Source organism: Notamacropus eugenii, chromosome 4 (genome assembly GCF_028372415.1).
Source record: "Notamacropus eugenii isolate mMacEug1 chromosome 4, mMacEug1.pri_v2, whole genome shotgun sequence".
Classification (NCBI taxonomy): Eukaryota; Metazoa; Chordata; class Mammalia; order Diprotodontia; family Macropodidae; genus Notamacropus; species Notamacropus eugenii.
In genome coordinates this window covers 128,794,773-128,808,843 of record NC_092875.1, presented here as the reverse complement: position 1 = coordinate 128,808,843, position 14,071 = coordinate 128,794,773, and the positions used below count along the sequence as shown (strand labels likewise).

Below are 14,071 nucleotides of genomic sequence, written 5' to 3'. Positions count from 1 at the left end.
GAGGAGTCTGGATCAATTCTGACTCTGATGGGAAGGGTAAGACTTTTTAAACTCACTCTGCTTCTGTATTAGTGTGGGATATTCCTAGTGAGCACCACACTCACTTCCCTGGGAGAAGTGTAATAAACACCTTCCTCTGCCCACTCTGTTTCTGAGTTCTTTCAGTAAGAATGGGTCTATCATGTGGGTCTTCCAGAAAGCATGTTACCAGGGAAGCAGTGGACAGCAGAAACTTATCTGGACTAACTCCCTGATCTTGCCTGGGAAGTCCTGTGATCCCCATAAGCATGTTTCTCACAGCTCTGATGATAGCCTTCATGGTAATTCTTCATTGGTAATGCATGGCAACCTTCTCATGACTACCATGCCCCTTTCTATTGTCCATTGGCTAGCCCACAACTTTAATTCTTGGATTTATATAAGATACATAAACTCTAGTAATACATACAAATACATAATACATACATACAATAGTGTCTAGATACATATGATAGTATCTGGTATACATAAACTCTAAATAGTATCTAGATACATAAACTCTAGTAATCTTTAAAAAATAGGCATCAGATTCGATAATGGTCAATCAATTCAATTGAAACATCAATAGACTCTTTCATCTGGTCTAGGACTGCAGGAATAGATACTCAAAAGCCAAGAGCACTCAGATAATAGACTACAACAGTATTCTGACTAGGGACAACTGACCTCAGAGCTCTGACCAGAAACAATAGAGTCTGCCAGTGCTTTGTGTGAAGACATATCAAGGGAGGTGGAAATTTGGGGTAGCAATTCAGAAAAATCATTTTAAGATCAAAGAGTGTGGGGGTTGGGAGGAGAACCCAGCTTTGAAACAAAGACCTAAATCAGGAATTATAGCTGAAAATATGAAGTAAATATGAAATATATTATAAATATGAAATATGCAAATATGAGTAAACAGAAGAAGATACAAAACACTATGAGGAATCATGAGCTATAATATTTAAAAAGTGATACCTTTGACATGAAAAATAGTTTAAACTTGAAAAAGTAGATTGTGAAATTCCTTCATTAAAGATATCAGATGAAGTAGTTTAGGATAAGAGATATAGTTGATAGAAATGAACTAGTAGGAAATTGGACTATTGACTTTTTGAATGTTAAGCAGACAAATAAGAATAACAATGGTACACCATTCTTCCAAAAATATCTAAAAGATGTGATACACAGTCAGAAATATGACATGATGATGGAAGGACTCTGGGAATAAGATATATTTTCCTATTGCCTTAATATTATGAACTTTATTAAGATACTGAAAATTTCATTTATAACAGTTAAGTAATTCTCTCTCATAGTGGGAAATTTGTTATTGAGCACCATAACATTTTAAGCAAATTCATTTAGAATAAAAGCCTTCACCTAAGTTCATTAACATTATAGCATTTCCTTAGTTATAGTGCTTTGAAAAATTTCTCACAACTCATTAGACTATTCCATTTATCATTTAGTTTTGACAGAATGTTGTGCATCTTTCCAATAATGATCTACACTATTAAACTATGCAGGAAGCTTTTTGAAGAAGAAGAAAGAAATTCATTCAGTGATTCTAAGTCATATAGGAGCCATGGGAAGAAATCTGGTGCTTTAGATAGAGTGATAGCAAGAAGACCTGAGTTTGAATTCTGCTTCAGAGATTTACTAGCTATTATTAGATATGTGACCCTAAGAAAGTCACTTAACCGTTTTTCTTAGCATCAATTTCTTTGTAAAAGGAGATAATATCACTTACTTCGTTGGGTTGTGATGATCAGATGATACAATATACATAAAGATTTTGCAAAACACAAAATGTTATATGAGTTTTGGTTATTATTAACATGACCAGAAGAATGTCAATTAAAAAATATATGTTTATGTTTCATGAAGAAGCTTGGGGGTTGTTGAGACAACTTGTGAAATTGTTGGGACAATTTCACAAAGGCAATTCTGCCTGATTTTATCCTTTAGATCCATTCTGTATCAATATTATTGTCAATCCACAGCATTTGTCCAAGATATAGGTTGTTCATGCTCAACTGTAGATTTATCCAACTGTAAACCATAGTCTGGATAATAGATACTCTTCATTCACTTTGTTTTTCCTGTGTAGATAGTTAGGATCAACTCTTTTGTAGACCAATGAATCGTCTTTTAGAGGCTCTGTAATGTTCTCAGGATCATTGGAATTAGACAAATTATGCACAAACAAGACCATCTGGAGGGATCCACTGGCATTAAACATTATCCATGACAACAGTGAACACTTTTGGTAAACATGCCTACTAGTTTTATGCCTCATTTGTTATTAATAATCAAATGGTTATTGTGCTAGGCAGCTCAGGAAACTTTCCTAAACCTAGGTATCCAGGTTGCACAAAAGATTTACCTGGCACAAGCAAAGGAACTATATGAGAATAAATATACTTAACTTATAAGAATACATATATTAAGTGTGAAACAACTAACAACTCCTTATTTGACTGTACACTTCTTGAGATCAGGGAAATTTTTTACCTCTCTTTGTATCTCTAGCACTTAGCAAAATACCTGGCACATAGTAGGCATTTAATAAATGCTAGTTGACTGACTGACTAGTTGACTACTTCAGTTGAATTCCCAAACCTCCCTTGAACACCTTTCTTTCACAGAGATGAAATTTGCAACAGTGGATGAGGGCTAGTTCAGGCTACCCTTGGTGTAAGAGAGCCATCAAGTCAGAAGACACCAAGCCCACTGCACTGGGAGTCTGGGAGGCTACCAGATATCATCACACCAGTGCAAAGTGTTAAATTATATGTGAAATAAAGCAATATGAGCTCTTTTAGGGCAGGGAATATCTTTTTGCCTTGCATTATATCCCTAGTTCTTATATCTGGAACACAGTAGATGCTTAATGAATGCTTATTGACTGACTGACAACTCTACGTGGTCATGAGGGAGGAGGGCTATTGCCCTTCAGCATGCTTAATGAATAGCTTTGAATTTTATCTATACATCTGTTTTGAATACTATATGAAATATAATAGCCATTCTTTAGCCTAGAGACTTCCCTTTTGAAATCCTATTTGCATGAAACTCAAGTATTTTCTCCTTGATATCCATCTATTCCCTTGGACTTGTTTCCTTCTTTCCATAGCTGGCATTATTATTGCACCTTAAGATTTGCAAAGAATTTTATAAAAATGATCTCATTTTATCCTCATAGCAACCCTAGAAGATAGGAATTATCATTCTTATTTCCACCTTACACTTGGGGCAACTAAGGCAAACAGGCTGATTTGTCCAAGGTCATACAGCTGCTGCTATTTCTTCTTCTTCACTTAACACACCAGGGATACCACTAGAGAGACCAAATGTAATGACTCCTTTCTCACTGATGGAGAAAGTCATTTATTATAGCAATCTTTATGAAATTTCCCCCTCTCCCATTTTTTGTTTCGCTCTTCCAGTTTCATCCTTCAATGCCATTGGGTGGTCAAGGTCAGTAGACTTTCCTGCCAAACTCTCTGTAAATTTGTTTTGCCCTACACTGTTCTGCCCTTAACCTTTCATTCTCCTTAGTAAGGTTTTAAAAATAAGTTTCTATTCTGAATGTTGCCTTTGTTTCTGTGGTGGCAAGGAGATCAAATGTTTGCTGACTAAAGAATATTTTATGATCTTTTAGCCTTCTCGTAGTGGTGATTGATGTCCATCAGGTAGACTCCCTAAGGAAAGGTTCTATGTTGAAACTCATTCTTTTTCTTTTCCAGTTCCCAATTGTTGGTATCAACAGTGTATTTAAACAGATCAACTTGGAGGTGCATCAATTATATACCATAATTTCTTTGTATTTTGAATCTTCTAATTTAGTCTTGATTTTGATGTGACACATTGGTGACGAGACTCGGTATGCATACAATTGATTTTTAAAATGGCTCCCTCATTAGTAACAAGTCATTTCTATTAAAACATCTATTTCGTTTTAGGGACTGCCATTCAATGCTCACCGAATCTGTGCCATCTGATTATCTTCTTGAAGAAAATATTCATGAAATATATACACAAAGATTCCATGCAGTCTACAAGGTATTAGTTTCTCTCTTTTCTTACTCCTGAAGCATGTTTTCCAACATATTATTTTGTTGACATTCTCCAGATAAACTAACATTGCCTTAAAGTATTGAAGAATAGGTAAATTTAATTTACCATGAAGTATTTCAGAATACGCAATAATTTTAAGATTTAATCGAGTTCTTCATGGAATTCTTCTACTTCATGTCCTATAATGGATAATGGTACATAAGATACAATTATCTCTATGTCTGTACTTTTGCAAATTTTGATCAAAAATACTGATTTCAGGAAAACTCAACTACATGTCCCAATGCCAAAGATTTTTCATATTGCTTTTGGACATGTGAAAAAAAAGATAATCCTGACTATGTCTTTACTCACCTGTGACCTATCATTCCATTTAGCTACAACTTTCTTTTGCCTTTTGGCTTCACTTATAGTAAGAACTAGGATTACTGCAAAAGTGAGGAAAAATTGCCTGGAGTGAGGATCAGATCTAATTTCTAAGTCCTAAAAGTCATGAGAATGCAATGCATCAGAGGGGCAGATTGCATGGCCCAGACAGGCATCTTTAGATCTTCAGAAGGTGAGATGAGTTCGGGATACTGTATGGCACACAAGCAGGGCAAATGGTAAAGCCAGGAAGTCCTTAGAAAGTCTATCAGGGCAGATGGCAAGGTTTGTTTCATAGTGCACTTTACCTGATGGAAAAGTTGGTGACTCCCATGACCCCAAGTAATGTGAGAGGTCAAGCAGTCTTGCTTGGGGCAAGAGTTGAGCAAGTCCAAGTTCAGTTGGATATGATAGCGATGAGGATATGTGCCTTTCTCTTAATATTAGTACATATAGATAATTTCTATAATTGTTTATAGTATATAATATTTGGTTTATAGTATAGTATATAATATTAAATAAAAATTAAAATGACACATGGCAAAACAAAGATAGCTATCAAAGACAGCTAGAACACAAGGGGAAAGGGTAAAGAGGTTGATCTGGAGATTATTGCAGGATTAAAAAGAGCGACAGTTTAAATTTCACCATCTGCAAGCATTGCTGGAGTCTTCTCACTTCTTTCTAGTTGCTTCTCTGGCTAATCTTTGAGCTTCAGTATTGCCTTCAACTTTTGAAGTATTGCCACTCAACGTTCATGTCCCAAGTCATATTATCCAGCTTGGGGAACTGGTCTTTGTGGACAACGTCTTTATTTTGACTTGTTTTCCAGCCATTTTCTTTCCCGTTGTCAATCCATTCATTCATACTTTTGGTGATAAATTGATGATGTGTGCACATACTTTGGGCCTTTGTTTGCTCAGTTCCTTTGGTAGCTTCTTCTAATGGAGCTCTTCCTATTGTCCAGAATGTGTACTACTTATGTTTAGATCATGATCTGGTCCCCACTAGACACAAATACCTCCTTGCGCTCCTTCTCTTCCATTATTTTTGCAGGCACCCTTGACATACACAGTGCTAGGGTCTGGTGCCTGGTGTGGTTGCTTGTACAGACTTTTAGAGCCTCTACTCTGCCTACCATAATCATAATTCCTTAGAGTGTGTTTCCAATTCATTTCCACTATCTCCAAAGGCTTGATGAAAAAAGAAAATGAGTCTGACCTTCAGAGAATATCTATTATTGCTATTATTATTATATATTTCAATGGACTAACACCTTTATAGTAACATGAGAGTTTAGTAATTTGGCAGACAACAAAATTCAATTTAATCAACATTTATTAAGTACCTACTATGTTCCAGTCACTGTGCTAAACACTGGGATACAAAAAGAGGCAAAAGACAGCTCTTGCCCTCAAGGAACTTATATATAATCTAAGCATTAAACCCAGATATATATGTTTGGGAAATAGCCATCTGACACCCAGAGAGTCAGCCTCATCCAAATTTTTACTATAAAGATGAAAGGATAGAGAGAGAAACCTAAGGGGAAAAATTTAAAACCAAGGGACTTGAGTATGTGAAAAACACAGGTGACAGATTGAGTCATGAGCTTTTAGAACACATTTCAAAAGAAATTTTGGTTTAAAAACATCATTCTTTCAACTGTGGCTATTGCTGTTGATCTTGGTATCAAAAAATCTGGGTTCAAATCCTTCCTTAGACACTTATTAGCAGTTTGACCCCAAGGAAACCTTGCTTAGGGATAGTAAGGAAACAGTAAGATAACATCAAACAACCCTTGATGAGTTCAATCCATGTACCTATATGAACTATCTTTGGATCCTTAAAGAATTGACAGATAGGACTACTGAGCTCCAACCAGTGATATTTGAAAGATCATGGAAAATAGGAGAGGTGCCACAAATGTGGAGGAGGTAAATAGAGTGAGCTTGAGTTCTATTCCTGGGAAAATTAAAGTGGTGCTGGGTGAATATTTAGAATTATTTTTTTAAAAAGTTCATCTTTTTATTCAACATGTGACAAAAGGTAATTATTAGTGATTACAAATAGCCAGCATGGCTTCATCAAGGGCATGTCATCCCCGACTAATTTCATATCCGTTTTTGACAGGATTACTAAGCAAGAAATACTATGGATATAGTTTATCTACATTTTAGCAAAACTTTGATAAAATGTCTTACTCTACTCTTGTGGAGAAGATAAAGAGAAATAGATTAGTCAATAATATGGTTACATGGATTCAGAACGTGTTGGTCACTAGACTCAAAAAAATGTGGTTAGTGTTTTAAAGTCAATGTGACAGGAAGTCACCAGTGGAGTGCCCCAAGGATTTGTGTTTGTCCCTACACTGTTTAATATTTTTTTGTGTCAATGACTTGGATAAAAGCATAGATGCTATACCCATAAAGTTTGCATATGATATAAAGTTGAGAGGGGTAGCTATCACAGTGGATGATGTTTAGAATTCAAATGGATCTCAACAGGCTGGAGCATTGGGCTGAATCTAATAGGAGGAAATTCAATAGGGAAACTGTAAAGTTTCACAGTCAGGTACAAAAAATAAATTTCACAGCTACTTGATGGGGCCAGGATGGTTAGACAGCAGTCACTGGGAAAGGACCAGAGGGTTTTAGTGGACTTTAAAGGCAATATAAACAAATCAGTGTCATAAATAAGCAGTGATAGCAAAAAAAGTTAATGTTATCTTGGGTTGCATTAAAAGGGTCAGAAATTCTAGGAATAGCATGATAGTCTCACTATACTCTCCCCTCACCAGTTCTCATCTGGACTAATTGTGTTCTCTTCTGGGTAATAACTAAACTGGAGAGGGTCCCAGTGGCAAAGGGCTGAATCCATATCCTATGAGGATTGGTCGAAAGAAACAGGCATGTTTAGCCTGAGGAAAAGACTCGAGGGGGATATGATAGCTGTCAAATATTTTCAGGGTTATCATATGCAGTAGTGATTAGACTTGTTTTGTTTGGCATCAGAGGGCAGGACCAAAAGCAATGGGTGAAAAGTTGCAAACAAGCAAATTTAAGCTTGATTAGGGGAAATACTTCCTAAGAGTTAAAGCTCTCCAAAAGTGAAATGTGCTGTGCAGAGAGTTAGTGGGTTCCTCCTTCTTGGAAGTTGTTAAGCAGAGGCTGAAAGAACCCTTGCCATGAATATTATAGTGAGGATTCCTTCTACATGTGGGTTGCATTAGATAGCCACTGAAATCCCTTTTAACTTTCAAAACTCTGTGATTTTGTGACTTAACCACTTGTGAGTTTCAGTTTATTTATCATTAAAATCAGGTTAGTGATACCTATCTCAGTGTTGCTATGATAATCAAGAGTTAATAAAGTGGTTTGCTCATCTTCAAATTCCATATAAATGTGAGCTATTATTATTATCATTAATGATAAGGATGAGAGGATTTGAAAAGAAGAATTCCACGAATAAGGGAAGAATGAATAAAGGTTTAAGGTGATGATACAAACTAGTTCAACTTGGTGGCAAGAGTTAGGAAATGGAAAACCTGTTAACGTATTATAGATACTGTCATGGTATCTTTATGTCAGCAGCAAGAGAGGGGATTGGGGACTCATTTGGAAAGCTAGAGAAAGTTGAACTAAGGTTCATAGGAGGAAGTCTATGGATATTACTTGAATGAAGAAAAGGAAACAAGGGTTGAGTAGGGTGGCATGGGAGATACCCTGCAAACACCAACTTTAGAGAAGCTGAGTCAGAAAAGTTTGGACCACTGGAGATTATGGAAACACATAATCCAAAGAACATGAAAGATACACGAAGATGACCAAAATACAGATGCATACAAACAAAAGGACTTTCTAGCAAATATGCAGTAAAAACTGCATTACCTTGGTAGCCTTGTCAGCACCCCAGTGAAAAGTAAATAATGCTCTCCCGATGCACTATATAAAATTTTTTCTTTCTCTTTTGTTCCCTGTTAGGTCTTGGAGATAGATAATTCTGCTTTTCCCAAATCCGATTTGATTTAAATCCCCTCTCTACTCAGTTATGTCTTTCTTTTTACCACCCATGCTCTCCAGCCATCAAAGACTGAGGAAGAGAAATATTTTAAATATCCTCATTCCCCATCAAACTCCCAGATATTTTATAGCAATTCTTTTCAGGTAGCTCAGCTCTTCATGCCTTTATCCTCTTTTATTTCAGAATAAATTTTGGAAACAAAACAAGTTCCAAATGAACTTCATTTTCAAGTGCCTTCATCTCATGCCCCTCTCGTGTCTCTGTCTTCTCTCACTATCAGATTGTAAAAGGCACTTGCTGGGTCTGTAATGATTTAGAAGATTTCTTTACCACTCTTATCTCGAGGTTTTTACTCAGCAAGCCCTCTCTTTTGCTCAGATGCTACAGCCAGTGTCTTTTTTGTTGTTATAATCAATGGAAGGCATAGCAGAAATTGATGAGTCTTTCACCATTTAAATTAGATGTTATTTGTGATTGAAGTTACTTGAAAGTTGCTGGCCACCTTGAACTGGTTGTGCACTGATAGAAGACCTAATAGGAAAACAAGATCCTTAAACCATTTAAATATTTCTCACCCCTTCCTGTTCCCTCTTTTCAATATGGGGACACATGCACAGATTTTTTTTTAAAGCTCTTTATACTTGCTGCTGGTTTGCCATATACACATCGTTTAGAAAGCACATCTGGCTAAATGATAGGGAAAATTGACATGATAATTGATAGCACTTGCATGTTTCCAGTAAACCTCGCAATACTCTAAAGCCACATATATAAACACATATATACAACCCATGCACACATGCATGCACACAATTTGAACACAAATCTAGTCAATAGTGTCAAAGAGAAGATGAAGATTTTTATAGCTTTGTCATAGATGATAAATGGAACTTAGGAAAATCTATAGCCAGTGCCAATGCCTCTTTATTTTCACACTGAAAATAATTCCTATAAATAGGAGCCAAGTATAAAATGAGACTCTTCTCAGAAGAAATAATCATGACATACATAAAATATATTATGGGGATTATTCATTTTAAAGGAGATTTTGATGCTGGTTGAGATATTAAAGATGCTACCTTCACAACATCCTTGCCTTCTGTGCTTATCTAAGGTTTATATAATGCAACAAGTAAAAACTTGACTTACCAAAGCCATGCTCTGATGATTTCCATGTTTGCAAAAAATGGCACATACAATTTCTTAGATAAAGACAGTGCTATTTATCTAGCCCCTCCAGACCACTTTGAATCTATTTCTTCTAACTGATAAATGGAATTCAGAGAGGAATGTAGAGAGGTATTGTTGGAAAAGTGGGAAGAGAACGCTGGACTTAACAAAATCTAGTCTGACCCTTACACTTGCTATAGAGCCCTGGGGAGGGTTCACTCTAAGCTTCTATTTCCATATCTATAAAATGAGGATAATAATACTTGGCTTTACCTCACAGATATATTACCTAGTGGCAAAATGATTTGTGGATAAAAGGCTAGCCTGGCCTTTGAATTAAGATCTGGGTTCAAGTTCTGACCCTAACACATATTTTATACCATCTGTGTGACTATGGTTGAGTGTCAATGCCCAAGGCAACTAAGGCTATAAATTATAGATAGGCTGCTGATCTGCCTTGATAGAGGAATTGTTAATCCTACAAGGATGAAATCAGAGGTCTAGATGAAAAAAATGTAACAAATAAAAACCTACTTCAAGGGGCTTTTGAGGAAAGTAATTTGTAAACCCTGAAGTATAATATAAATATAAACCCATCCATCTCATAGAATTTTTTGAGGAAACTCTTTGCAAAATACCTTATTTCTGCAAGCTATTACTATAATGAACAGTATTAAAATCAAGAATAGTCTGTCTTCCTACCTCCATGGCATGCCTCTTCTTCTTGGTGTTCCTCTCTCTCTTGGGCTTCTTTAGGAGGCAACCTATTCTATGTTTTAGTTGACTATCGATTTTAGCTAAGATATTAACAGATTATTTAGAGTTGAGAGGATAATCACTGAAGGCAGAGGTGACATTTAGATTCTAGGTAAGAGGATGCATGTCCCCTCTCTCTCATGACCCATGCTAGCCCCCATCTGGATATAAATACAGAAATGGGTCAGGGATCCATCCCAAATTCTGTTGACATTTCTAGTAGCTAAGACATATGAGTCACACTGGATTTAAGGTATGATTTAATTTTTTTTTCATCTGAATACTTTATTTGTATTCTTGCCAGTGTACAAAACAGAAATGAAATGAAAATTCGGAGAGGTAGATGAGAAAGTCTGACACAAGCTGAAATTTGGATGCTTAACTTGGCACATTGTTACACATATAGATTAAATTTTTGTGCAGGCTTCAGAACTCTCTCCTTTGAATAGACACAATTCACATCACAGAACGTCACGTCACGTCACAGATCCACAAATGAAGATTGGATCCAGAGATCCTTCCCAAGTAGCTTAAAATCATCTTGCTACAGGAATGAACAGACTTTCTGGGGCCGGAAAGGATTAGTACTGGAAGATACCCCAGTCAGCAGGGGATCATTTTGGGCATTTTGCAGGCAAAACTGTTTCAGATCAGCAGCAGCCTGAGAAACCTTAACGCGGTGGAGCCCGGCCTCGAGCCGGAGCTGCTGCACCACCTTCCTCATGGCGACGACGTTGGAGCTGCTGGACATGGCGCATGGAGCGGGGTCCGCGGGCAGCGGGGATCGTGCCGACGTCCGCTCACTCCCTGGCTCGCTGGGTCTGGCCGATTTAATTTTTTTTAATCAACAAAGTTTTATTTTCTTTACTTTCCTTCTCCTCAACCCCTCCTTCCTTCCATTAAAAAAAAGGAAAACAACACCCAGAACCTTTGTAACAAATACACTTAGTTAAGTAAAACAAATTCCCTCATTGTCCATGTGCAAAAACTGGATGCCACATTCCGGACCCTGAGTCCATCACCTCTGTTAGGAGCTAAGTAACATGTTTCATTACCAGTCCTCTAGAGTAGTGATTGTAGCCTATTTACCAGACTTCTTAAATACAGGGTGAATGAATTTTAAGTGAATTTTTTTTTACTTCCACATTAGCAATGTTGTGAAAGTGGGATCACAACAAAAGGGAAAAACCATGAGCAGGAAAAAACAAAAATACAACAACAAAAAAGAAAATGGCATGCTTCAATCTGCATTTAGACTCCATGGTTCTTTCTCAGGATGTGAGTAGCATTTTCCATCATGAGTCTTTTGGAATTTTCTTAGGTTATTGCATTGCTGAGAAGAGTTAAGTCTAACAAAGTCAGTCATCATACAATGTGGCTGTTACTGTATACAATGTTCCCCTGGTTCTGCTCACTTCATTAAGCATCAGTTCATGTATGTCTTTTCCAGGTTCTCCTGAAGTCCACCTGCTCATCATTTCTTTGCTGGGGATGGAAGCTCAATTCCAGGTGGACAGTCTCGGGCGGGTAAAGGTGGGAACTTCTAAATCTTAGAGTTCTCACGAGACCCCCCAGGAAACGACTGGGAATCGAGGTGAACCGAGCTATCTCGTGTATTTCCGCCTCTTTCCGTGAGAGACGTGATGGGAGAGAGCTCTCCCCACCCTCGAGATTGTCCCGGATCTGGGCATACTATTGTTATCTAACAGCATGGTATTCAGATGCAAACTATGCTGCTGGAGAGTTTAAGTAGGATCAGGAAAGCCTGAAAGTTCTCTTGGTGGGAGGGGCGCGGAGCAGTGAGGACAACAAGGCTCCGCTTTTCCTCTCTCCTCTCTTCCCTCCCCCTCTCTCCCCACTTACACTTCTACTTCCAATCTCTTATTGTAAGATCTTTGCCTCCTTGGGAGATTCTTCACTCCCTCCTAAGGAAGAATTCCCCTGCACTTGTAACTAGACCCTGAAATAAAGCTCAACCCTTGTTCGACTCTGGAACGTCCTTTCTCTCATACGAGCATCCGGTTTGGCCAACCGAAGACCTCGGGAGGTGAGGTAAGAAGACTCGGGTAGCCCTCAGGCCTCTAGGCCTGGCATTTCTTATAGCACAACAGCATTCCATTACATTCATGTACCACAACTTGTTCAGCCATTCCCCAACTGATGGGCATCTTCTTAATATTCAATTCTTTGCCACCACAAAAAGAGATGCTATAAATATTTTGTTATATGTGGGTCCTTTTCCTATTTTCATGATCTCTTTGGAATACAGACCTAGAAGTGGTATTGCTAGGTCAAAAGGTATGTACAGTTTTATAGCCCTTTGGGCATAGTTCCAAATTGCTCTCCAGAATGGTTAGATAAGTTTACAATTCCACTAACAATGCATGAGTATTACAATTTTCCCACATCTTCTCCAACATTTATAATTTTCCTGTTTTGTTATGTTAGCCAATCTAATGGGTGTACTATGGTTTCTCATAATGGTTTTAATTTGCATTAAATGGATTTTATTGAGGAAAAGAAAGTCTCCATGGACATTGGGGCTGGATTGGTTGTAAAAGATGTGCTACAAGGCAGGAGAAGATTCAGTCCCACTAGCCCTTTAGCTTCCCCTTCCTCTCATGATCCATTTCTTCAGGATATCTTGAGCCAGCCTGCCTCACAGCATCTAACAGCTTCTTGGAGATGGGGTAGGGGGTTGATTTTTGAGTTGCTTTTTCCTCCTTATTTGTTTCTTCCTCACCATTCAAGTCTCAAAAGATGTAAGTGGTTGCCAAAGTTAATGTGATCTTAAATTATATTCATAGGAAGAATGTTCAGAAAAATGAAGGAGGTAATAAGTCTACAATCCTCGGCCCTGATCAGACCACATCTGTTGCATTACGTTGATTCTGGGTCTCATATTTTAAGAGGAATATTTTCAAATTGGAGGGTATCCAGAGGAAAGCAGTCTAGGGGTGATAAGGAAACTTGAAATCATGCCATGCAAGGACCAATTGAAAAATCTGAAGCTGTTTAGCTTGGAAAAAAAGCAAGTGTAGGAGAAGGAGGCTGTGATAGCTGTTTTCAATCTTAAAACGATTGTCATTTGGAAGGAGGATTATTCTTCTTATGTTTGGTTACTGAGGGAAGAACTAGGACTGTTAGGTATATGTGTGTGTTCATTCTTCATTGCCAAAGAAGACCATGCCATTAGAGAAATGATGAAGTGACTTGTACTTGACTTTGTTTTGAGTGAGGGAGGGCTGTGCAGGTCACCAGCCTCACTTCTCCTCCAGAGCCATATGAATTCAGTGACCAGATATTGATCAGGATGCCTGGAGACGACCCAGAATGAGGCAGTTGGGGTTAAGTGATTTGCCCAAGGTCACACAGCTAAGTGAGTGTCAAGTGTCTGAGGTGAGATTTGAACTCAAGTCCTCCTGACTCCTGCACTGGTGCTCTATCCACTGCACCACCTAGCTGCCCCTGGTCTATTAGGCTGAAGTTGTAGAGAGGCAGATTTCAGTTCAGTATGAGAATTTTTTGATAACTCTTTGTACATACCCACTTGATGATCTCATCAGCTCCTATGGGCTCAATTATCACTTTCCAGATCTATTTATCTGACCTTAGTCTCTCTTTCTGAACTCTCTTCCCATATCACCAAGTGCCT

At 37.8% G+C, this 14,071-nt stretch overlaps 2 protein-coding genes across 2 annotated transcripts in view; one reads left to right on the top strand and one right to left on the bottom strand.

Moving 5' to 3' along the window:
- Window positions 1-10,680: 10,680 nt before the first annotated feature.
- LOC140498251 (guanine nucleotide-binding protein G(I)/G(S)/G(O) subunit gamma-5) lies at window positions 10,681-11,233 on the bottom strand. Its single transcript, XM_072599471.1, has one exon. The coding sequence runs from the start codon at window positions 11,165-11,167 to the stop codon at window positions 10,961-10,963; it is 207 nt and encodes a 68-aa protein (XP_072455572.1). The 5' UTR covers window positions 11,168-11,233; the 3' UTR covers window positions 10,681-10,960.
- SLC30A8 (solute carrier family 30 member 8) overlaps window positions 11,173-14,071 on the top strand; it is a 126,398-nt gene continuing 123,499 nt past the window's right edge. Inside the window, 1 exon segment of the mRNA XM_072606569.1 lies at window positions 11,173-11,235. Within this exon segment, the coding sequence (XP_072462670.1) occupies window positions 11,173-11,235 (63 nt within the window).

Bases quoted from the DNA above. Each gene is read 5' to 3' on its own strand.
- LOC140498251 (XM_072599471.1), bottom strand. From the start codon at position 11,167: ATGTCCAGCAGCTCCAACGTCGTCGCCATGAGGAAGGTGGTGCAGCAG.